At 42.4% G+C, this 25,843-nt stretch overlaps 1 protein-coding gene across 4 annotated transcripts; it reads right to left on the reverse strand.

Annotated features, from left to right (window-relative positions):
- Window positions 1–604: 604 nt before the first annotated feature.
- homer1b (homer scaffold protein 1b) lies at window positions 605–25,843 on the reverse strand. Of its 4 annotated transcripts, none has more exons than XM_025005454.2 (9): window positions 20,092–20,169; window positions 19,687–19,843; window positions 17,334–17,465; window positions 15,507–15,599; window positions 9,059–9,207; window positions 3,517–3,673; window positions 3,248–3,358; window positions 3,076–3,156; window positions 605–2,991 (listed from the first exon to the last, which is right to left on the reverse strand). In XM_025005454.2, the coding sequence occupies exons 1-9, from the start codon at window positions 20,142–20,144 to the stop codon at window positions 2,800–2,802; spliced, it is 1,125 nt and encodes a 374-aa protein (XP_024861222.1). In that variant the 5' UTR covers window positions 20,145–20,169; the 3' UTR covers window positions 605–2,799. The 4 variants fall into 4 exon arrangements, with proteins under 4 accessions (XP_024861222.1, XP_017269438.1, XP_017269439.1 ...); XM_017413950.3 differs by lacking the exon at window positions 20,092–20,169 and adding an exon at window positions 25,718–25,843 and having other exon boundaries at window positions 606–2,991; XM_017413949.3 differs by having other exon boundaries at window positions 19,687–20,186.

Below are 25,843 nucleotides of genomic sequence, written 5' to 3' on the forward strand. Positions count from 1 at the left end.
GCAAAAGCAACTTGCACGCACTGAGCTGTGTGGTCGCTAGAAATGTTTGTGGTTCTGATCCTGATATCTAAATTTAAATATCTGATTTATTTAGTTCTTTTTTACGATGTTTAAGGTTATAAACTACACAGGTATACCTTGCAGTAATTTCTGCTCAGATTTTACAGCATATCTGGCAAACAATGGCATTTATTTATATGTGTAAAACTACAAGATGTATTTTAATAATATATATTTTTATGTAGCTACTTTTTGGCTGTAAGCTTAAACTTCTATTGTAAAATGAGCCAAATAAAACCCTCAGCAACACAGGACCGTAAAGTCTGGACGGAGGGACGGATCGGTGACCTCAGCTCGATATCTGATCCAACAGTGGCGTCGTGACCGGAGGATGGCGTCGATATTTGATCGGCTCAGTTCAAACTCTAACACTCGTATTCAGACGAGCAGCACGTCTCAGTTCTGTTTTGAGTCCATAGTAGGAGCAGATTTGTCTGAGTTTAGGAAATGCTTTTGTCTGACCAAAGCACCAACAGGTTTGTGTTTCTTTTTTTTTTTCAACAAATCCTTTTACCTGCAAACACAAATCTCACCAGCTCCCACACGCAGTTCGCCTGAGGTACTTCTTTAATGTCATGAGTTCAAAATTACTTTAAATAGTCAAAAATATTGCCAGTCTGCTCATACCTCTAATTACAATAATAATATTAATATTAATAATAATAATACCTACATTGAAATACCATAAGTTACAAAACAGGAGAATGAAAAGCTTCTTATCCACTACTGTACAAAGGCATTCATGAACAATAGCATTAATATTAAGGTACTCAGTCGCTGCCACTCAACAAAGTTACATCAAACAGAAAACAGGTAACAGTCCCCTTTGCACGAGTCTTATTCAAGTGTATTAACCTGTGCAGCCAACTACCAAAAAGTAATTTAAGAACATATTTACTCTCTGCTGATGCTAAATGCGAATCTGTTGGGATATAACGAGGTCTGAACAGTGCAAACAAGGTGTTCGGTTCAACCACAGGATCTGCAGCACCTCTCATTGAAGGAAGAAAATTGATGATTATATCTGTATTCAAAGTATTTATTTATTTTACAGTAAGAGTACTTTTTGGTACTAAATTTCTAACTGTGTTGTTTGAAACACGCAGATCCCCGTGGGTTAATACACAGCAATAAGCCACTGCGGGGGCCGTTACTGCACTTGATTCATCCGTCCATTCATTTACAATGCCGGCGTGAGTAGAAAGTTGTCTCGTAGAGTTCCGTATTTATAATCGTCGTTATTACATTTTTCCTCCAAAAGAACAAAAAAAAAAAACAAAAACAAGAAAGAAAACAAGAAAAAAAAAAGAAAAGCCAAAAGAAAGAAAGAGTAGAAACTGAGTACAGATCAGTGTTCACCTATGAGGAGTGACAATCAGTGGCCAGTTTCACTGAGGGTGTAGATTTACAGACATGAGGATGACACTCTGTAAGCCCTTCGAGATGCACTACTTCGACCACCCGGGGGGCTGCCACACAGTTTTGCGGTCAACAGTAGTACACTTTCTGTTGGAAACGGGGTATCAGCATAATTAATTGTGTTTGACCTATCTGGATGGGTCCACTGAGAATAGAGTACCTGATAAGAGAGTTGTCTAGAGCCTGTCTGATATTGCTCAGTGTGTGTGTGTGTTGGTGTGTGTGTGTGTGTGTGTTGGGTGGGCCTTGCTCTCCTAACACAGCTTCTTCTCTCCCATGACGCAAACACATATGCAGCCACGTGTACATGTGCTGTGAAGACACACGCTGCGGCAGGGCTCGTTCGGACACACACACACACACACACACACACACACACTGAGTTTGGCAGGAAGACAGGTCGGTTGTTTGCGATGGTGGAAGCGGTCTGGATACAAGTATTCTCACTTCAGATATAGCACTAAAATTTTTGTGTTGCATGAGAAAACACCTCTGGAAGATTCATCTATTGTGGAATTTTTTTTGTTTTTTAATAAGGTGTGGTTAAACAGAAGTTCTTTATTTTTGCTTAGAAAGTACATCCGACTCCATTTCCCAGCAGCCAAGACCAATTTCTCTGATCCCAGTCACAATCCTCTGGCAGCCCGAGCTCAAACATGGGTTCTTCTGCTCAAAACTTCTCTATACAGTAAGTCACTTTGGATCAAAGCATCTGCTAGTTAGAGGACAATAATCTTCGAGGGATTTGGCAGCTTTGGCGCAGTTCTTTAAGTCTTAACAGCAATTATTTCCACATGACTTTCAACATCCCCCCTTCTCCCTGGAGGGGGCAGTTTAGAGAGAAAGATTGTGTGTAAGTGTGTGTGATCGGGTGTAAAACGTTGTGATGCGCTGAGCTGTGGTGCAGCTCTCCCAGTCAAACAGTAGATGGCACCGAGGCACAGTTCTTTAGTGTGATGGGTTGGGGGGGGGGTGTACAGCTGTGGCAGTTGTGCCTCCACGGGCATCTCCACAACTGAGTTGGACCAAGGTTATGCCAACAAACAGCCAATCAGGAGGCAGCCTGAGGTAGTCCCTGCATCATCTTCACTACAGGGGGGCTCGCGGTTGGTAGAAACTTGATGCCTGTAAGGTAAAAAGTGGAATCAGCTGCCCTTTGTGAGCGAACTATGAATGTGGGCAGTGCAGTGTCTCAGTTTTTATGTGTGTTTATGTGTGTGTGTGTGTTGACAGGGAGTACATGAGGAAGGGGAGGGATTGGGGGCCGGGTTGGTGTAAGTAAATTATCATATGGCTCTGTGATTTCGGGAACCTCTGTCTCTAGCTGGCCTCCTCTATGAGTCGAGCCAAGGTGTCTCTGAGCTCCGTCAGCTCAAAGATCTTGCCGTCGAGCAGCTCCAGCAGCGTCCGCAGGCTCTTCCTGAAGTTCTCCTGCTCCTCCTGGTTCTCCTCCAGCCGCTGCTCGGCTCCTGCCAGCTGCTCCTCGAGCACCCGGCTGCGCAGCTCCGTCTCCTGTGGACAGCGAAGACAAAGCTGTCATTGCGTCGGTGGTACAACGTGGGCAACGGACACGTGAGAGAAGGAAGAATGGATCACCTCAAGCTTCTGAGTGAGAGTGTCTTTCTGCTCCATCAGGTCATTCATGTTTTCCAGCTCTTCTTTTAACTTCTCCATTTCCTAGAGGGCATGGAACAGGAGTAAAGGTTGTGTAGAGTAGCTACACAAGATGAGCGAGCCTTTACATTTCTGATTCTGACACACAACAAACCTCTTCTTTATCCCGCAGCGCATTCTCAAGCTCCTCTATGGTTTGGTTCAGTTCAGTCTTCTGGGACTTGATCACTGGGGTTTGGTTACTCTGGCACTCAAGCTCTGTCACCTGTAGGAACAAGACTGGCATCATGAACCCGTTCTCATTTTTTTTTTTTTTTTTTGCTTTTTTATCCTGACTTCACAGCATCCCTTCTAAACGAGTGCTCCTGTTTCATCAGAATAGTTTAATCACACATGAAAAAAAAAAAGCTCTCCTTTGCTCACCCGTTTGTGTAGTCTCTCTGCCTCCTCTTGGTAGGCAGCCAGTTGCTGTTTCCACTGTTTGACGTTGGCTGTGGATTCCAGCAGAGCCGCTGTTAGCTTGGCATTGTTCCCCTTTAGCGCCTCCAGCTCAGCCTCCCAGTGTTTTGTCATTGCCGGGCTGCAGAGCACAGAAAATATAAGGCGCACGTGTCAGCCTGACGACAGTAAGAACCCGTAAAGCAATAAACAGCAGAACGTCTGCAGCTGTCGGTGCTGCTATGCATGTGCAAAATTAAGACATGCTTCACCTTTTACATATACATATATATAAGTCATCTGTTTTTCTGAAATTGTCCATGTTGTGTTTTTTTTTATCCTCATGAAACTTAAAGAGCCCAACAAAACACGTAGAAGGACCACCGCATGGTAAACCTTGGTTGAGGACATGTTAGCCTGGCCTTTTTATGCTCCAGTTTTTGATGTACTGCTCAAATAACCAATGACTTATGGATCCGTTTGTCCACTCAATAGTCTGGACTGAGGCTATAGATTAGTACAAGATCAAAACCCCTCTGATGGTCATAATCAATACAGGACAACAACAGTGCATGTCAGTATTATTTTGACTCCTCCACTCTTCACTAAATAATTATTTGGACTAATCAGACCTACTACTAGTTGTGAATTGGTCAAGGAACAACCAGAACCCAGGAGACCACAGAAACTACAGTGGACACTGGTGCTGGAGGTCAGGATGTTTTTGACCAGCAGCTGTCAGTCTGATGAACTGTAATCAAGGGTTAAATACTATATTATTTACAGTACAATAACCACAGACACAGCAGAAGTAAACCTCTGTACAGTATCATCTCAAATGGTTCAAAAGTGTACGGTATGATCGCTTCTAATTTAAGAGTGCGGTAATTCCTCTTATGAACAATCAAAATAGAAGATTAGAAAGAGTATAATAACAAAAACACAGGCCCAGATGAACCCCAATCTGAAGATGCTGCACAGACTATACTGCACCATCATATCTAACAGTACTGTCAGTCATTCTGACACTAGGATCTGAAACAGGATTCAGGAACTTTTCTGTTTTGACTCTTGATTATGTTTCCCTAATTATTTAAAAAGGTCTTCAGCTTTACTTGACGAGGATGTCCCAAGCACAGTATTTAACCTCATAAAGGGTCCTAAGCACCTTTCTGAGCAGATTCTCACCCAGTCATTATGTCAGATGACTAATATGTCCCTTTAAATAGTAGAAGTTGTGTCTTGGGGTTTTACTATATGACACAGTGTAATATGACATGATACATCATGATATGATAAAACCCAATATAACATGATACAATACAATACAATATGATACAACAAGGACTGATTAGGGTTAGAAAATACCAGGAATTTTCAAAGATGGGAACTTTCTATGGAAATTAACAAGAATTAACCTGGAATTTTGTCCCTTTCAACAATTATTATAATAATTTTATTATTATTCAGAGGGCTCAGTAGCGCTGGTGTGATGGCAGCCTCACTTTTGTCAATCTTCCCCAGGGCAGCTGTGGCTACAATGTAGCTCACCACCATCAGTGTGTGAATGTGTGAATGAATGGGTGAATGATTGTAGTGTGAAGCACTTTGGGGTCCTTGGACTAGATAAAGCGCTATACAAGTGCAAGTTACCTTTATTGTTGTTTGTGATATGCAATTTAGATATTTTTGTTTTGTTTTTATGTAAACACAATGACAAAAAAAAAAACACGAAAGAATGTGACGTAAATTTTTTTTGTTCCAAGTTGCGTTTAAGAATTTTAAAAAGGATTACAACAACAGAAACACCACACCTCTAAAGTCATTGTTCTCTAAAGGTTGTGACAAAGTGATGCTTTCATATGCAAATGAGCTCATTAAATTAGTTAATTTTATAAACCTTGCTTCAAACTCATTAGTTTCCTAGGACAAATATTGTTTGGATGAGACACAGTTTGTTTAAATTACCCCTAATTTCCAATTTACTCCCATAAATTCCCATATTTCTCATAGAAAGTTTTTTGAAAATTTTCAAACGCTTTGCAACCCCATATTTGTGACACAATATGATATGATAATATGTCTCAAAAATATAAATACTGTATGAAAAACTGGGTGTACTACATCACATTTACTTAAGCACATATATTGTGAGAAGATGAATAAATTAACTGCACGATTAACACTTCCTGTCTTATATAAGGTCTGGTTTTGATAGCAGATAGTATAAATCTGAATGTTTTAGAGTATCACTAAATCAAATCTCTTCACCCACAGATTTCACAGTAACTTTTCACAGCGGAGCAAACACACACATCCACAAAGCGCATGCTCACATATTCACACACACACACTTCATCTGCTGTACGTCCTCACACACCAGTGTAGAAAAGAGAAAAAGCCCCGACATTCAGCAATTCACTTCAGACTCCTTCAGCACTTTCAGCTCTTACGCAACAGCCACCCCCTCTGTGAGAGCAAGTGTGTCTGCATGAGTGACGCATAGGAGGGAGACGACACTTCATCCTACACATGCACATATTAACTCACACACACACACACACACACACACACACAAACACACACAAGAGCTCACAGGAACAGAGGAGTGCTGTCACCGAGGCATGCAGCCCCGCCAGTGTATAAACCTCACAGAACAGCTCGGAGAGGCAGAGTGCAGGCGAGACGTCAAGATGCGAAGACTGAGACAGAAGGAGAGAGCAACAGAGATCAGCGGAGGGAGGAATGGATGAAGGAGAGGGGTTCAAGGTGTTTTAACTCCGCGGCTCGTCTGTGTTTGAGACTGAGGGGCTTTAGGACAGCAGAGCAAGGACAAAGACACATGATGGGTAAGTTCGATGCTGCTGTGTTACTCGGCGACTCGCAGCGAAGGTGATGTGATTAGAGAACTACATGTGCTGCTGTGAGGAGTTTTTAAAAACGAGCTCCTTTCCAGAGAAACTTCACCTCTTAGGAGAAATTGTTTTTGTGATGCTGGAGAACTCATTTTTTAATTTAAAATCGGAAGGCTTTTATACATTTGGAGAAAAAGAACAAACTTTTATGTTTTCATATGTAACTACAATGTTAGTACAAGATGAGTAGTTTTGTAGTAATGCTACATTTTGTTAATATAAACTTTTGGATGTTATTTTTAAAAAATGTAATATAACCTGTACACACTGCCAGTACATCCCTCTAATAAATTATTAACACTTTGTGTTTTGTGTTTTACTATGTTTTAAATGTCAAAAGTGTAACTGTCTCCCTGTTGTTCAATAAAGCCAATGAAACACAAAGTGTCAGCTCGTTTGACGCTCAGGTTTTTCCTCAGTTCTCTTGGCCACTAGTCGTTGTCAGGTAAGGTTTCTCCTCCTCACGCCAGGAAAAGAGAGGCACAGCAGTTGCCATGGCAGCACGGAGGAGGAGCAGAGGAGACATTGCAACAGTCTCCCTTCACGCAAGCCCACCACAAAACCCACAGACGGACGCCTACGTCCTCCAGCACCAGAAGACCATTCACTTACAACCCAGGAAGTTCTGACAAAAGGTCTTACGATTTTCAGAGAACCATTCAGAATGAGTCCAGCAAAGATTTTGCCAAACACGCCCACATCCCGATTTAAGTAGCTCACTCAGAGGCATGCTGTCTTTCATCCAGCCCGCTCCTCATCTGTTCTCTGCACCCACACATACCTGCCCACACAACCCCGCTGAGCAGGAGAGCGGTATGCATCCTATGGAGACGAGCATTCATCTAAATCAAGGCACGCCACAACCAGCGTGGAGATCTGGTTCGAAGAAGACAGCAAAATATAGCTGTTCATCTATATGTGGGATTCAGTTCGCATAAAAAGGCATACACAATCGAATCACACTACAAACACTTTTATTCTTTCCTTTTGGCTCTTTATACACTGTCAATCAAACACCTCAAGAGTACAGTTTCACTGTGAAGACGCAGGATTAACGTTTCTGCAAAAGTGGAGATAACATTAAAAAGGAAAAAAATCAAACGTTACGCAACGACATATCCTGATGGTCCTTAAACCTGCCCTCACCGCACATATGGCTCTGAGAAAAGTGAGAGTGAGGTTTTCTTGTTACGTCCACACTTGCCATTGTGAATGCAGAGAGTCGACCCCGTCTCCCACGCATGCAGCATTAATAGAAACACCAGCAGGGCTGCAGCAGGCAGTGGGTGTCCTCCCTACATATCGCTCTCTGTGCAGCATCGTGTAATCACAGGGATTTCAGTGCATAAGCTCCCTTTACTACAATGCCACTAAATGTTTCTAAAGAGCGCTCGCCGTTGATTTTTCAACACCACGATAAACAACAGCAAAAAACAAGCTTTTCCACACAGAAAAGAAGGATACTACGTTAGGTCGTAGATTGACATCTTTAATTGAAATGAACCGTAGCCACAGAAAAGAGACAAAAGTGACACAAGTTACAGATATTTTTTTACAAATCATGAGCACCTGTGTGTACAATTGACTAAAACAGGAGACCCACTTCAGCTGCTCAGACTGATTCCCTTCTTGTGTAATTTACTGCAGTGAGACTGATGTTTAGGTTTCAGTGACTCATGCACAGACTTTATACAATACACGTCCCTCTTTGACCGACAGACACAATCTGTGTGTCGGCCCATGCCTCCCACTACCCACATTCTGTTACATAAGTCTTACATAAACACTTCATCAACACATTTTTCGACGATGAACCTCACAACTGCACCTTTCAGAGATCCGTCGCACACAACAAAGTGTTCATGTGGTTATTCAGCCCACACAGGGGTCTGCATGTGAACAATCACAGGGACATTTCAATATTTCAGTCTGCGAAGACACAGAGAGGAATGTACACAGCAGTAATGGTTCATGCACAGGTGTGACACCAACACCAAGTCAGTCAAGAAATTTGAGATTTGCATTTTATGTTATTGCATTGCCATTGGCATACACACAACTAGAAATTTGTGTGAGGTTCCTCACAGAGCATGCTCAGGTTGAACAAAACTAATGACCTGTATCAGTCCTGAGAAACAAGATGCATCTCCTGCTGGCCCGTATGAAGTGACAGAATGTAAAATAAAAGTCTTTTGCATTTCTCATTGCTGGAGTTACAGAGTGCATTATTTGTTTTAGCTGTAAGAGCACCTTTGCTGTTGTAGACCGGTACAGTGACTGGGCTTTTTGTTTTGGTGCACGTTGGACCTAAATGTTGTTTTGTTTAGAGTAGTCATTGTGTCGCAGTAGTCAGGACATCCCTATCAGATAGAGCAGACCCGACAAGTCTTAAGCTGATCCCTGGAGGGGAAAAACACGAGAAAGCAGCGGTGAATAGAGAGATCTTTCTGCACTGACATGGATATATGTGTGCACGCAGACAAATTAAAGACAGAAGAAGAGCGGCCAACATGTCGGAACCACAGATGCATGGAAAACATCATCACTGACATTGGTTGACTGGGCACTGTGCCAAACGCGGGGCGGTGAACACGTCGCAGCGAGGGGTATACCTGTGTGCGAAGGCCAGAGCGTTCTGGCACGGCTCCGGGCGGGTGTCTGAGTTGGGAGTCGTGTCACAGATTTCATCCGTGCCGTTGATGTTTTCCATGGGGGGAGTCACGGGGGTCAGAGGGGAGGAGAGCTCACCTGCCGGAGACTCCTGCGGGTCAAAAAAACAATTTTTACTGTCAAACCTAAAATATGCACAGATGATAAATATACAAAACTAACTAACCTATTCAGTATTTTATATAAATGATTGATGTAATATGAAAATATCTGTTACAAAAAGAAGTACTCAATTGTACTTTTAGGGGTACAAAGGCTCGTCACTGGGAGGGTACTGTTCTTGTACCCTCAACAGTGGGTACTTGTTCACACCCTTGTATTTTGTACCTTGCACCTCTGATAGCAGCTGTGTGCTCTAGGTGTGATGGAGCAGAGGAACAAGTAAAATATGCAGGATAGTGGCCCTCAAGGACCAGGATTGGACACCCCTGCTCTAGAGGAAAGAGGACCATTAAAAGCTAGGTCGTGGGAAATAGGGGTGCTGATGGTGATGCACATGCATGTCCAAATGTCCAAAATAATGAATAAAAACTGGTTTTGTTAGTGCTTCATATGCTTAAATTTTAATATTCTGATATTATTTAACTTTGTAAATCTGCAGATGTTGTATTTCTGTGTGAAAGTTTTTACAACCACCTAAAACTGCCTGTTTCTGCAAACTGAGGTCATTCAAAGTCAAGACAAGTTTATTTGTATAGCAAATTTTGGCACAAGGCAGTTCAAAGTGCTTTAATCCCAAAAACACAAAATTAAAAAGTCATAGAGCTATCTACAACAGACAAGATATATATTCTTTCCAACCTTTCCAACAAACCCCACTTCAAAAAATCTGCACTACCCCTTTAAAGTCAAAATAATAGTTTTGTCAGATCAACACACACACAAAAAAAAAATCAAAATAGTGATTTAAAGGAATGAACTGTGACTACATCATAATATGTATGTGAAAATTAACCTGAACGACGTTCTACAACAATTATTTTGCGAACAACCCAACTTTTTCTTTAGTAAAAGTAAATAAGTCCTTCCACTGTATGAGCCGAGAGACAGACAATGGTGGAAGTGTTTGCATTAAGCGATGGCAGAGGCACTAACTGAGCTCGTGGTGCTACAAATTTGTACATCTTAGTGAGCGATTCCACATTCCCATAGGCCATTAAACTAGCTTGCTTTGGCGCTGGGAAATTACGGAAGTACAGATTAATTCTTATCTTTATATCCCATACAAGCGCAGAATTATGCGAGAGACAAATCATTTAGCTGCTGCGCTCACATAAAACAAAGCTATTAGCACTCCGGGTTTGAGCACAATACAGTAGCACAATGACACAGCCCCGACGTCTCTAATGGGCCAAAAGGAAGAGGAAGATAAGAGGAAGATTACGGCTGGTTTTACATTCTGTGCTCCACATTCATTAGTATATTATTTATGTGTTCGTGTTGCGTTTCCACTGGAGTTTGGCCTTCTGGGACCAGCGTGAAGCCTTTAGGTCTCATTTTAGCGGACTGGTTTCTCTCGTGTTTGTTGGGTTCATTTGGAAGAGAGAAAGGAGAGGATTAGGAGAAGGAAAGCCAGCTGGCATGTGGGTGAAACACCGACTTTCAGTGATGGAGAAGGACAGACAGCTTCGGCAGACCACCGCAGCCTTCACAGTTACGGCCTGTCTCCACTTTCAGCACTGTTAGCACTGTTGTGTCGTGTGGCACATGGAGCCCTCAGCTCCTGGTGAGAGCGAAGCTGTCCTCCTTGCCTCATTAAAGAGACATCCCGCACATGGGAAGGTTTCTGTCCAACATTTCAGTCCATGTGGGCTGCAGCGTTGGAAACATGAAGCCTGCAGTACAGCGCGGAGCTTCCCACCTTCTCTCCATACTGAACAGATGAGGACACGAAGCCTGGTAATGACCTTTAGATTAAAAAACAGATTTCTCCAGGGATTCTGCCCTGAAACAAGTTAATTAGCTCCCATAGACAAGTGTAGGGGTAACCAAATGGTGGTCTGTGGTCTGGATCTGGACCCAAATGAAGTCATATTTGGACACTGATCGGTTTTTAAGGTTTAGTAGAGATGATTTATTGTTTTTTTTTAAATACATATAGGATTTTTAACTTGCACCTGATTCCCTGTATTTATGGCCACTTATTTTAGGCAGTGCAGCTTTACTCACATTTACTGTAATTTATTTTAGCTAGCAGAGCGTTTTTTCTTGTTTTCAATTTACGTTAATTTAGTTGAGGCAGGGCAGCTTCTCCCGCATTCGTGGTTATTCATTTTGAGCAGCGCAGCTTTTCTAGTATTTACAATAACTCATTTAAGGTGGTGCAGCTTTTCTCGCTGTTTTGGAGAAGCCTTCCCACTGGGAGGTTCAGGCCTGAAAAGACAATATGGTGACAGAAAAACACGAGCATGGCTGTCTAACCTTGACCTTGTTGAATTTAAATTGAAAACCATAGGAACTCATATGTTGTTGTTGCTCTGTACATCCCTCGCAGCTTTTAATGCTCCAGCACATGAGTCATTTTGGTACAATATGTCTGATATATATGCAAAAAAATGAATTAAGTATTCAGAAAATACAGACTGAAGGCATTAACGCTTCACCTTTGCGTCCATTTTCAGAACTCTGTTGATTTTTGATGCACAGTTTTTAGAATATTAACAGCTTTACTTGCAACAAAAACTTGAGGTTTTTTTTGTTGACATCGTTTCTTTTTCCTCCTGTAAAACCTGCAGTAGGATACACGCTGCGCCGGATTTTAGCATGGCCCGGTGCTTCGGGGGCCCCAAGGATGTTTTGTTTTTGTGAATGGATAGTGTCAGAATTTAACCAATGACTAAGATGATTTTGAAACGTCCATCTTGAATGCTTGCTTATTATTGGTCCACTTTTGACACATCTTAGCATAGGGGAGGAGCGTTAGTGAATGTTTTTTTTACAATGGCGGACAATAGAAAATATGACAGTGGAGCGCAGAAAAGAAGGAAGAGAAAAGAAAAAGAGTATCGCGACAAAGAGGCAATGCACAAAATGCCTAAGCTGACAGGCTTTTTTAAACCTGTTAGCGGAGATGGAGCAGAACCATCATTACCCCCCACTCCTCAAACCGTTAGCTTTGCTAACACCGGCGGCTCTGCTAACACCGGCGGCACTAAGATCCCGCCAGAAACTTTAACCGTGGCTGAATCGGTGGCTGGACTGGCGTCTGTGGAGTCAGAGTCGGTGGAAGCGGGATCTTCTTCTGCAGATGGAACGAAGACTGTGGATCCGTACAGTACCGACCCTGCGCATTGGGGGGAAATTGACGAGTCCGTGCGGGCTTACTGGGCTGAGCGAGGACCGGGGAGCTGTCAAAATATGAACGTTAGCTTTCAAGCCTCGGAACGGGTGTACAAGCATCAAAAGCGTCTATTCTCCAAATCTTACTTTAAACGTAAGATGGCAAATGGTGAGTACATCCAAAGACAGTGGCTGCTTTACTCTCCATCCGCCGGAGCTGCGTTTTGTTTTGCATGCCGCATTTTCAGTAATGCTAACACTCAGTCAAGCTTTGAAACTGGTTTCAGTGACTGGAAGCACGCAACTGAACGCATGAAAGAGCACGAAAACAGCGAACATCATAGAAAAGCAATGCTGACATTTGTATCACTTGCAGCAGCCAGCGGGAGGATAGACACAGAACTGCAGAAACAATTTGAATCTGAGTGTGCATATTGGACTGAAGTGTTGAGAAGAGTTGTGTCTGTTGTCAAGTTTTTAGCAGAGAGAGGACTGGCTCTTAGAGGAGCCAGTGACACATTTGGCCGAACTGATAATGGGAATTATCTGGGAATACTGGAGTTAATCAGCGAGTTTGATCCTTTTCTGAAGTCTCACATAGAAAAATATGGAAATGCAGGTGCAGGGACACCATCATATCTTTCTTCCCAAACATGTGAGGAGTTTATTCAGCTGATGGGTGATCGTGTTCTATCAGAAATAGTGAGTGAAGTAAAAATGGCAAAATACTTCTCAATCTCTGTTGACTCCACGCCAGATGTGGCACATGTTGATCAGTTAACATTTGTGTTAAGATATGTGTCACCTGAAGGACACTCTCAGGAACGCTTTCTGAAGTTTCTACCAATTGAAAGTCATACTGGGGAAGCTTTATGTGCGTCTGTACTCAAGGTTTTGGAAGAGATGGGGATTGACATTGCGAACTGCAGGGGACAATGCTATGATAATGCTGCCAACATGTCAGGAGTATATAAAGGACTACAAGCACGCATAAAAGAACTTAACCCCCTAGTTGAATGGGTTCCATGGGCTGCACATACTCTGAATTTGGTTGGAGTTAATAGTGTTAACTGCTGTTTTGAGACAGCTGATTTTTTCCAGTTTGTGCAAAACTTATTTAACTTCTGCTCTAAGTCAACAGCAAGGTGGAAGGTGGTGACAGATGGACTGCAGCCTAATGCAAACAAGCGCATTGAAACATTGAAGTCCCTTTCGAACACTAGATGGGCTGCACATGCAGATGCCACACATGCAGTGCATATTAACTATGCAAACATTCAAAAATCATTGAAGAATATTGTAAATGACACAAACCAAAATGCAGCAATAAGAAATGAAGCAAGGTCACTTGATAAAAAAATGGACAAGCTTGAAACAGCTTTTATGTGTACATTTTGGCATAGCATTTTGCAGCGCTTTGAAAAAGCAAGTGCAGCTTTGCAGTCTGTGGAACTGGACTTGTGTACAGCTGTGGATTTGGTGGGATCCTTGCGGGAGTACATTGGAGGTCTGAGAGATCAGTTTGAAAGGTTTGAGTCTCAAGCAAAGCAGTTGTCTCCAACAGTTTCACAGGTTTACAGAGTTACTGCTCAAAGACAAAAAACTCCAAAAACATTTTTTGGAGAGAGCGCCACCTCAGAGGTTGAGTTATCAGCTCAACAAAAGTTCTCCACCAGTGTTTTTTTGGTGGTTGTTGACAGATTGCTTTCTGAAATCGATCGCAGGTATGCTGCATATGATAACCTCAACAACACTTTTGGCTTCCTGAACAATTTTTCTGGTTTTACTGTTCCAGAGCTAAGAAACAAAGCATCTCATCTCCAAAGTACATATTCAGCTGACTTGGAGATGGACTTTGTGGAGGAAATTGTCCAGTTTAAAGATTTTATTCGTGAGAAAGGCATCACATCTGCTCCATTGCTTTTACGTTTCATTAGGGAAAAGAAACTGCAGGACATCTTCCCAAATGTGGATATTGCATTCAGGCTTTATCTGACATTTCCTGTCACAAATGCAAGTGGTGAGCGATCATTCTCCAAGCTTAAAATAGTTAAGAATAGACTCAGATCTACAATGGGACAGGAAAGACTGAACCATTTGACTCTCATGTCTATTGAGAGTGATTTAGTGAGAAAGCTGGACTTCAGTGATCTTGTCAAGGACTTTGCAGCAAAAAAATCCAGAAAAGTGGGCATCTTTTCAAAGTCCATATCAAACTAAGGCTTAAAAGTCTGATAACCCTTTCACTCCTTACTGAAAGGGCTTGGTATAACTGGTTACGGCAGTGGTGTCCAAACTTTTTGACATGGCTAAAATTGTTATGTCGAAAGAACTTTGGGGCTGTGAAAGAATTTGAAAAGAAAATTGGTCTTTTTTAAAGTTTATCTGCTAAACTAAAGTAATAATTTGAATGATTGTAGATACAAAACAGTTTTTGCATGTCTGCATTATAAGACAGGCTCAAATTATTATTATTAAAGTTATTAAGTTAATTATTAAAGTTGTAAGTTGTGAAAACCTACTGTTCAGTCATTTTCTGCTCATCATCTCAACCAAAACAAACTATATATATATATATATATATATATATAGGGGGGCCCCATGTTGACTCAAGCCCAGGGGCCCCCATCCTCCTAAATCCGGCCCTGGATACACGTATGATTTATCATCTTCCTTCCTTACACTTCTTTGATCCTATTCTTTTGACAGATTTCAACAGGAAGACCCCAAAGGTTGGGAATAATTAGATTTCATAAATGTGCATAAAGTATAAAAGCTATAGTTGAAGCAGCTACAGCAGTCAAGTGTTAAATACATCCTGTTTAATCTGTGTTATCACAATGATAGATGAGGTAAAGATGATGACGTGTACTAATGAGGTAAAATGCTGTAAGCTACATTTTGCCCAAAACAATTCTCTCTCTTGGAGAGCAGCACCTTCACTGGACTATTTTAACATTATAAGCTCTAACGAATGAATTTGGACGCTTCCAGCTGTCGCAGCAGGACCATTTTAAAAACATTTTTCCATTTTGCTCTTCTTGCTTTCTGAGTCTCTCCACCACGTCACAGGTCAGAGCTTCTGCAGCGGCGAGGGTGCAGTGAACTAACCTGAGAGGGAGACGTGGCCATCTCCATCTTCTCCTGACTCTTCTCTTTAGCGAGCCGCGCTGCTTCTTTGTACTCTGCGAACTTCTCTGCAAACTGGAGAAAGAAGACGAAACATCAGTGTGGAGCGTAAATCCTTCAGTGTGTTCTGTTTTTTGTTTTTTAAAGGCGGGACAGAGATCAGGGTCTTATAGGAAAGGATAGAAGTGCAGAGGGTGGAAACTGTTGCCAGTAAAAGCCAGGATATCTAAAATTACCAGTAATTTCCACTGATAATCATTTCATCACACGGTAAACCTGGCTGTACCATTCTGCTTTCCTGTAATCAGAAATTTCTGGGACTAAAGTTGATCTGCAGAGTTATTTTAGTCAAAGCACATACAGTCAGCCTGAAGTGGTAACCTCAGCTGAGCAGCTTTGAGCAAATATAAACACACACATGCACACACACACACACACACACACCTGACGTTCCCTGACGGGCGAGGCTCATCACTCATGCTGCTCCCACAGCCCTACAGAGTAATTTAGTATATACAGTGCTGCAGAGGGCTGAGTGGTGGGGAAATCTAATTGACGACTCCTCTGGAGCCGGTCTTGTGTCTGCCATTACAGGAGCTGCGTGCAAAAAGTAACTCGATATCATTTCACTTCACTGCAATATAATAGTTCTGCTAAATGCAGCCGGACTCAGTGTAAGTGCTTCGGAAGTGCGTTTGCTTATCTGAGAGGTAAGTCAGGTTGTTTAAACTTTCAGCCAAAGGAAAAAGAAAAAAAAAAAAATTCTAATAAGTGTTTGTTAAACTGCAGACATATTTCCTGTTAACCCTGTCATTGCCAACACAAACTGCTGATGCTTCTTAAAAGTATTCAAGTTTAAAAATGTATTTTAAGCAACCCGCCCACCTCTAGTTTCTTCTGCTGAGATCAGCCTAATGTTGAAACAAACTTTAAATACATTTAGTTTCATTTGCTGCTGGAAACTTTTATTTGGGTCTACTGTGGACTAAGGAAGATGCACAAATGTTAAAAGACTTAGTGATATGTTGCAAATACTAGTCTTTTTTAAAAAAAAAGCAAAAAAAAAACGTGACCTGAGAGCCCTTCATTAGATAAATGTGTGCCACGTAACTGAAGCTGGACCGTTTACTGACAGACTGCGATTAAATGATCCTAACTTTGCTGAGACACTCTTCAACATAAAAGTACAGAAACTGGCAAATTTTGAAGTTTCTTCCTCATTATTAACCAGGCACCAAAAGCGAGCTGAAACAAAAGACAATTGTGTTATCCCCCACGCTGTTTTTTTTTCACACTTTCAAGCTGCAGAGGAGCTTATACAACTGTCTCCACAGGTTAGTGCTTCTCGCCAAGCGAGAGTTTCAGCTAAGAACAAAAATAAAAGAAGCGCTCTGTCCAACATTTTACGAGAACCAATACTTCTGCATTTTATAATTGTGAAAAAGTGAGCAAATCATTTCAGGGAGTTTACAGCGAGTGTTGGAGAAGTACAGAGCATCCAACATGTTGTGAATTCGGATGGAGTATAATCAACAGAAAATGACTTCAATCAACCCAGTCCTGTTGGTGAAGTAAGAAATCATTGCCTCATTTAAACGCACAAATATACATAATTTTATGCACACAGATGCTTACAGAAACTGATGAGCAGTTTTGGCAAAGACAGTGGGACGAGAGCTGAAATGTCTCTGGGAGATGGAGGAGAAGAAAAGCCACTGAGTGACTGACTGTGTGTGTAAGTGTGTGTGTGTGTGTGTGTGTGTGTGTGTGTGTGTGTGTGTGTGCGTGTGTGTGAGTGTGTGTGTTTACCTTGGCCAGGTGATGCTCGGTGGAAAATCCCAGTCCGTAGACGGTGTTCGCTCGGCTGTCGGCCCACTGGCCAAACTTCTGCGACGTCTTTGTGAACGTCATGTTGGGACTGATGGTGCTGTTGATTATTGCCTGCAAGAAAAAGAAAATCAACTCACTCATTCATGTAGACGCGTGCTTACAAGAAGAGAAGCAGTGAAAAAAAAGATATTAAAATTAAAACTGGTATTATGACTCACTGATGCAGATCTTAAATCAGAGCTGCAGGTGAAAATATGAATGAATGAAACATGGACATGAGTCCACTCGTGTTTCTGCAGTGGTTAAAAACTTGGATAAAAATAGATTTTGAAGTTTTATTAATTGATCTGTCAGCAGAGTTTGAATATTTGGATAATCAGCTGATTTCAGGCTCATTCTTTTCTCAAAAAGGCAAAACAAAATAAAAAGTGCTAGATGATAAAGCAATAAACATTTTTTCAATTATCTTTTACAATACTTAAACAGAAGCTACTCAGTTGCTTGAAAAAGTGACGTAAAAATAAAGATGTTAAGTTTCATTATCTGTAAGCTGAAACAAATTCTAGTGACTTTATTTAAATGTGTTACATAACCTGCTTCTGTCCGAATAAACATAATAATACTGTGATTCCACCCAGGAGGAATCAGTGTTTGCGGAAGAAAACAGGTAAACACTGTTATTCCAGTAATCAATCAGAATATTTCAGGAAATGCTGGTTTATTATCTGCAACTACTATCATGCATCACTGATTAAAAAAAAGCTCTTCAGTGAGCTACGTTTCAGAGATGAATAAAATATTTCCTTTCAGGGTTTTTTCTCATTATGGAGCAGCTAATTTTGATGCTGCAGCACCTTTCCGTTAACATCTGCCGTAAAACCACTTTATCTCAGTCCATTATCAGATGCTGTTTGAACAAAGCTTATCAAACATCTATCAGAAAATTAATGGGCGTGTTTGGAAAAAACGAACAGCAACAGATTATTTAGTAATTGTCTGTAACAGTTTACATTCTTAGTAAAAGAAAGTGGGGGGGGGGGGTGATCAGAACGAGCTGAAGACGGTTATTTTGTTGCTGAAACAAAACATATATTTTAATGACATCTTTGATTTATGCATTAATTTTGAAAAAACAGAACTGAACACTAACCATAAATGAAATAATCATACTAAAGAGCATATCACTGGCTGATTAATTAAAATGTGTAGAGGGTTACATTTCTTGCTGGTATCAGTGCGTGAGCTTTATTAAAAGATGGCTGCAGGTTAGTTTGTTTTTCCACATTTTGGTGATCAACTTTCTTCTCATCATTACGAGACGATAGTTGAGCATCGAAATTCAACAACAAAACCAGAAACAATCAAAAAAAAAAGCAGGAAAACAGAAAAAAAGAACAAAACAGAGACCCTAACAACATTTAACCAAAGCAGAACATAAAGCATGACATGTGAGAAAACAAGATGATTTGCAAAAACAACCATCAACAGAAAGTGACTTTATAAAAAAAATATATGACATTACAGAAAACAGCAAAAACCACAAAATCAAATAAAGTTACAAAACACACACAGATGATAAACAAAACAAAACAAAACAATTGGAACCCCAAAAATGTTTTGCATGAAAGTTGAAGAAAACTAAACCACAGGATTAAAAAAAGCATTTTTCCAAATGTTGTCTTTTCTGAAATGCTGTAAAACGTTGATGTGGTTTTTCTTTTTCACTGTTGTGTTTTCTTAATGTTGCCACAGTCTTAAAAGATTATTGTGCTTTTGATTATATATATTTTTATTTTATTTTAAATTTGTGATTTCAAAATTAACATGTTCTTTAAAAAGCTCACAGAAATTTCCTCGTGTTTTGGGGGTCCACACACACACACACACACACACACACACACACACACACACACACTGAATACAAACACATCTGTACCACTAGGTGCAATCTCTCATTGCTTACTGGATCAGTTTTCTATTTTTCTTTCTCGTCTTTTTTGTTTTTAACTTTACTTTATCCAGTCTCCAATATCCCACCCGAACATGTAAAGCTGCCCCGATTACACCAAGTTCTCCTGAGATCTTTAATAAACACCTGCTACAGTATTAGTGTTCTGATGCAGCATGTTGCACGAAGACAATAAAACATGAGCAGAAGTGTTTGGATGTCCTGTGAACCTGAGCTCTTTTATGATGTGTTTGCACGTTAAACTTCAGTGCAGAGTTTATTAACGATCACAGCAGGCAGGAGGTGATGAAATAACCCCTGAAACATATCTTGATGAAACCATCTTTGAGGAGGTAAAGATACCGATACAAAATCTGGGCCCACCTTGGTGCCGTCCAGGCTGATGATGCGGTAGACGTTGCGCGTGCTGTCGTAGAAGTAGGAGACGGTGACAGCGTGCTTGCTGGCGGGCAGCCAGTTCTTCTTGGTGTTGGGGTCGATCTGGAAGACGTGGGCCCGCGTGCTGTAGATGGGCTGCTCCCTGAAGGGGACAAAGAAGAAGTGGTGAACCTCTTTGTGCCGTAACACCAGCGTCTCGCCAAACCCACCGCCGGCACCGAAGCTCCTGCTGCCCACAGGGGACTCAGATCGCCCTGGCAACCTGATCACCATCTCCTCCATGGCTAGCCCCACGGAAAGTGGCTCCTAAAGGTCACCGAACACCCTTGTGGTCCTGCCCAACAACGACATGCTGTAACTCGCGTCAAAGCTGAGCTAAATGAACTTAACAGTTTTTCGCATGCATTTCCTCTTGAGGTAAAAGCCAGCAGATGCAGCAGCATGTAAGACAGCCCCGTCTCTCTGCTCAGATATGGGAATGCCTGCAGCTCTGAGTGAGGGTCACACAGGGGAACACGGGGGGGGGGTGTCGAAGGCTAAATATAGACAGTAGTCCACTGTAAACTACTGTAGACACAGCCCACAGAGCTGCACTTTCCCCATGAACGACACACTTCATTACACAAACTGTAACCTGGATGCACTGGGAATAAAACAGCTGCACAGGTGTGTGTTTAAGTGTGTTTTATGATGAAAACTTTGGTCTGGGTCTGGTTGACCCTTGACGCAATCGAGCGTTTATACTAGTCTTGACACTTTGACTCCTCCTTCTTTCGTAAACCCTTCCTCCCCTTCTTAGTTTGTTCTTTTAGTGCCCTCATACTTTGCTGCATTGTTGGGGTTTCTTGGGTAATTTCTACACACACACACACACACACACACACACACACATAAAGCTCAGGGTGCTGAGGGAGATATTCTGGGCTGGCAGAGCTGGCAGAACACGAGATAGAGAAGTGCTTACACTGCACTGTGGGGGATGGGAGGGGCCATCAAAGGCTTGCTGTATAAATGAATATTAAAATTCAACGGCAGCACACACACACACACACACACACCCTCCTCCCAAGTGTGTGATTAGCCCAGACTGGGGGAGAAAGTAAAAAAATAAAAAATAAAAATAACGACAAAGACAGGGAGACAGAGAGGTATGTCAGACAGGAGGAGAAGGAGAATGACGGGGAGTGTATAGAAAGTCAGAGAGAGTGAATTTGGGATGATTAATGCTGCTCCACAAAGCTGCTGTGAGCGAATTATCATAATCATCGACAGCAGTGTAACTGGCGCTACGGTGAGTCATTTCGACTCTTTCCCAGCTCGTATTGCGCAGGCACGGCCTGTTCGGATGATCTGTGCCGTAGCAGCTTCATGGCAACTGGCAGTGGCTTTCTTTTCTTTTCTTTCTGTTTTTTTTTTCCTTTTCAAGTTGCATAATGTTGACTGAGCTGTGGCAAATTTCGCTGTTCTTCGTGCTTGATTGTGTGTGCGCGCACCAAACACAGCAGTGTTCCTGAGCTCTTTTTTTTCTTCTTCTTCTTCTTCACATGAATGCCTCCGCCAAAGAGTTCCGTTTCCAACATGACACCCACCAGTTGTCAGAAAAGCAACAATTACTCCTACAGTTGAACTTTGAAAAGAGAGCAGATGAATGACGGACTGTGAATACAGCTGAACGCTGTTCTCTGTTCCCGGCTTTTATTTCATTTCCTCAAAAATGTCACGTTAACAAATGAAAATAACATTCATTTGTGCTCATTTTGCCTGTTATGTTAGCAGAACAGCTCGTGAATCAGTATCCAGATTTAACAAAACTCAGAAATAATCACTGGATGTACATCTACAACTATTTATCTTTTGTTGTCAATCCGATTCAAAATGGCTGTCACAGATAGCACAAAGATGTCTGTAACTCTGCTAGTTTTACAGATATTGAGCTATAATTTGGTGTGGTAGTAGCTGAGCGTCATCCCCAACACATATTCTGAGCTCTAACTGATCACATGAGGTCGAGCATAATGTTGTTTTCGAGATTTTGTTCATAACTTTTGTCATTTGTCAACATAAGAGGATCTCACTGCTCTGGCGTGAAAGGCAGCGGATGATATGCATTCCTTCAAGAAATGCTAGGCTTTTAATTTCAGACCGATTCTGGCCAGAAGCAAGGACTTCAAACAGTTCAGTTACAGTATGCAGGGTTTACTTCTAGTTGATCCTCTTCTACTCTTGTTGAGAACGCAGGCTGTTAAAAATAGCCTCATGTACACAGGCTGAGGGGAAAGAAGTAAAGGTTGATGTACAGGCTGAAGGAGAGCGCGTCTGATCATAGAAAATGAAAGAAAAACAAGGGAAAGTCAATAAGAAGCAATAACAAGACCGTATTTTCATGGGAATACAGAGAGGGTGGATGAGGAAAGAAAGAGGAAGATGATGAGGAGGAGGTGTTTGGCATGCAGAGTGCGCTGCGTGACACGAGGGCACAACGTGAATGTTAAAACACAGAGAGAAAGAGAGAGGAGGCCGAGGAGGAGAGGGAAACCTGGAGGAGGTGATGAATGTGGGAGAAGCTGGAGCGATGATGAATCCACCCATCTTCTGGGAGAAGAAGACGAAGGGGTGGGGGTGGGGGTGGGAAGCTCCAGACTGCAACTTGGTGCGGTAAAAGCAATTACGTGAAAGCAAGGCTGCGTGTGTGCTGCTGCTCGAGTCTGAACTTTAAGGAATACAATAAGAAACTTGAAGAGGAAGTTAGCCGAGGCTTTATGCAGCTGCACAAGTATGCAGAGAAACACTTTGCTGACTTCAGTCCACAGAGGGGAGAACTGAATTATTACTGTCGCTTATATCAATGCTTAAATTGCTCTTTTCATACAAGCAGAGTGTTTTTTCCCCCACTAATAACGCTTCAAAACTTGTAGTCACAGACTTTCAAGACATGAAATTTCAGCCATTTCCCCCAAAGCAGACTTTTATTACAGCTGGGGTTAAATGTGAAGGTGGACCGGGAGCTCGTTATTTATCAGCTACCATGTTGGTTTGTCGAATTGAGGGGACAGAAAAAAAAAAACACCACAAGCTGGTGTGGATAGCCAATTAGAAACAATGAAAGGAAACTGTGACGCCATTCACACGTAAACGTGAAATCTCTGAAAGTCAACCAAACAGAGCTTCACCTTCAGTTTCCCCAAACTGAACTGGAGGACAACTGGTGTAAAAAAAAAGACGTTCAGAGACTCCTGTAGGTTGTGGTGACGAGGAGGACGAGGATGAGTGACGCTCCTGTTGACTTGGTCACCACGGTAACCACACACTTGTCTCTGTCACTCAGGTTAATGAGAGGCAGACAAAACCACAGACTGAAAAGTAAACCTCAAACAAGCAGTTGCTTTGGGAAATTCACAAGTAAAATTTTTAAAATTCTTGAACCGTGAGCAGCAGAAGACTCTGACGGTCCCACGTGGGATTTTTTAATGTTTCTGCAGTGTTTGATGCAGGAGGTGAAACAAGTTAAAAGACCCCTCACTTCCAGTTTTGAAGGAAAGGATTTAAGCTAAAATATAACTAAAGTCTGTAGAAGTTCAGCTGTGCGCTCTCTGTAATCTGGGAGGATTTGAGAGGAAACCGTAAGTCCTGTAGCAGTGAGAGACACACTGGGTGAAAGGAGACAAAAATGCCAACGTTTTGATGTATAATTTGTACGTGTGTCAAAAAGAGTTGCGGTGGTAAGAATAGTTTTTGTGAAGGATTTTTAAATTTTAGATGGCTGATGTGTAAAAACTATGAAAGGTACCAAAATACCAGCTCAGACATCTAAAGTCCAGCTTCCTGTGACCCGTTTCAGCTCTGAATGTTGCCTCTTCTGTGACGTACGTCTGATCTGCAGAGCTCCAGAGAGGGCTGGGTTTTCTTATGTGGTTTGCCAAAATCCCACTGACAACCTCGCCATTTTTTGCGAATTTTGTCTTCTTTGTACGACATACTGCTACCAAAGGTCATAACACACCAATCCCAACTTTTGGCATACATTTTGCACATTTCATTTCAAAGCTGGGCAATACAACACAGGACATAAATCTTAAACAGGAAAGTAATAAGGGTGCTTCAACGCTGACTCATTCGCATCTTTAATAAATGTTATGTACTTCAGGTTACACTGGCTGAGAGATGGTGAAAAACTGAACAAAGCAGCAGAGGCTCAAACTTACATCCAGTTTAGATTGGTCTGAACGATCAGCAAACCCAAAGAGAAGCCGAGTTCAAGGACAAGGTCTGAGCTGACCTCAAAGCTTGAACCCTGAGGCAAAAACTCCAGGAGTGACAACAGTTGGTTTTGGTTTGAAGCACAGTTGTGAACGCAGCTTCCCCCCCTCCTCCTCAGAAAGCTGCGGTTGATTTTCTACTTCAACTGTGTCCTCTTTACTTGTGCAGCTTCCCCCTCTCTCTGCAAATGCTGACGGTAAAAAACAAAAGGACGGCGTGAGTGTCAAACACTGAGATCACACTTTCCCTCTCGTTGCTTTTCAGATTTTTGAATCAATCAGCAGCAGTGGGTCTGTAAGGTGGGACTTCTTTGAAGCGGAGAGAGGTCACCGGTGAGACGGCTCCCTGTTGCTTCACCTGCCGGAAGTGGTCGGACGACCCAAGAGGCGCTTGTGCACACACACACACACACGCACACACTCCCTCAGACGGTCAAGCGAAGACATAAAGGCGGAGACTTTGATTGCATTTGCAAACGGAAGCGAGAGCGCCGATAGGCATCTCCACTCCCGGTGCCCAGCACCCCTGTTCTCCTCTGTGCCATGAGGAGAGGGTTTGGTGTGGAGAGTGAAATACGACTCCATCTGTCTGTGCCATGAGATGTGGGATTTAATCTTATCTGCACATATTCAGACTTAAACACACACACACATGCGCGCACATCGTCAGCAGCTTTGAATCACAGTTCACAGTCAATTCCACTGTGGATCAATTGAGTCATTGAGTCTGTTGCATAACAGTAACTTAGTCACCAGCATGGCAGAGCCGAGGCTGAGTGGGACACTGCTGCTGAAAGATGCGCTGCCCACAGTGAAGGAGGACGGAGTGGGCGACGGACAGAGGCCTCCGACGCTGTGGAAACTGTTAATGCAGGAGGTTTTTTTTTTTTTGGAGCTGAGACCTAGAAATCACACTGTTCACCTCCTGCCGTGTAATTAATCACAATGAACCGCGGGAGACAGCTGTTAATAAACGCCGGGCTCGGTGGAGGAAACGGAGCGCTGAGCTGCAGGGTTTCAGGGGGACATGCAAATGAGCGGCGCTGCGCGCGCACGCGCGAAGGAAAGCTCGTGGGTGATTCACTCCTGGGTCCCTGTGGCCGCGGGGATGTGTAAAAGGCACAGAGACTGGAACATCCACTTTCTGCCTTTCCGCCTGATCCTGCAGCTCCCCGGGGCTTCCAGGCTGACATTCCTCCGCTGTGTGCTCGCCCCGGAAACGTACACACAGCCGGCTCTGATTGGGAATATTTTACACCAAACACTGCCCATTCTTTCCGAGTTACGTAACTGCCAATAATGGAGCACCTAGGAAAGCCAGCATGATCGTTTGTGGTGCTCCACGGCAAGCACAAACTTATATCCAAAAGCCTAGACAATCAAAGCAGATTAAACAAGTGTTTTCACCCTAAAAGTTTAATGGCGAACTCCTCCATCAACATCTGTGTGTATTATGGAAGCATGCAGAACCCAAGTGGAAGTATGATTAGCTTAAATCTTTTTTTTCTTCTTCTAATAATGTTATTACTGAAACAAGTGAGCTGTTGTTTTTTGCCGTGCAGCTCATCAGGGCCTTGAGATGACACCGTTCAGACAGCCTCTGGGAGCATCGATCCACCGTGATTTTAATGGTGAACCACATTCCAGGTCACAATGCCTGGTGCGGAAAGGGAAGTTCATACCCCGAGAGCCAGTCGCAGTTATTTATGTGAAAACAGGGAACCAAAGCTCAGCCCGTGGATGATAACAAGCACACTCACCCCATTGTTGAGGTTGGAACGAAAGGCGACGCCAGATTACTGATTCTTCTTCTTCCTGGCAATCAAAACGAATTTCTCAAGCTGACTGCTGCGTATGAAGGTTTTCTCTCTACACCACAGCCTCCA

This window comes from Kryptolebias marmoratus, linkage group LG1 (assembly GCF_001649575.2).
Source record: "Kryptolebias marmoratus isolate JLee-2015 linkage group LG1, ASM164957v2, whole genome shotgun sequence".
Lineage (NCBI taxonomy): Eukaryota > Metazoa > Chordata > Actinopteri > Cyprinodontiformes > Rivulidae > Kryptolebias > Kryptolebias marmoratus.

Excerpts from the sequence above, each read along its gene's own strand:
- homer1b (XM_017413949.3), bottom strand. The coding sequence starts at position 19,983 with ATGGAGGAGATGGTGATCAGGTTGCCAGGGCGATCTGAGTCCCCTGTG. Across the intron at positions 9,208-15,506 it reads TGGCCACGTCTCCCTCTCAG|GAGTCTCCGGCAGGTGAGCT; the intron begins GTTAGTTCACTG and ends TTTGACCCGCAG. Across the intron at positions 3,157-3,247 it reads CGCTGCGGGATAAAGAAGAG|GAAATGGAGAAGTTAAAAGA; the intron begins GTTTGTTGTGTG and ends CATGCCCTCTAG.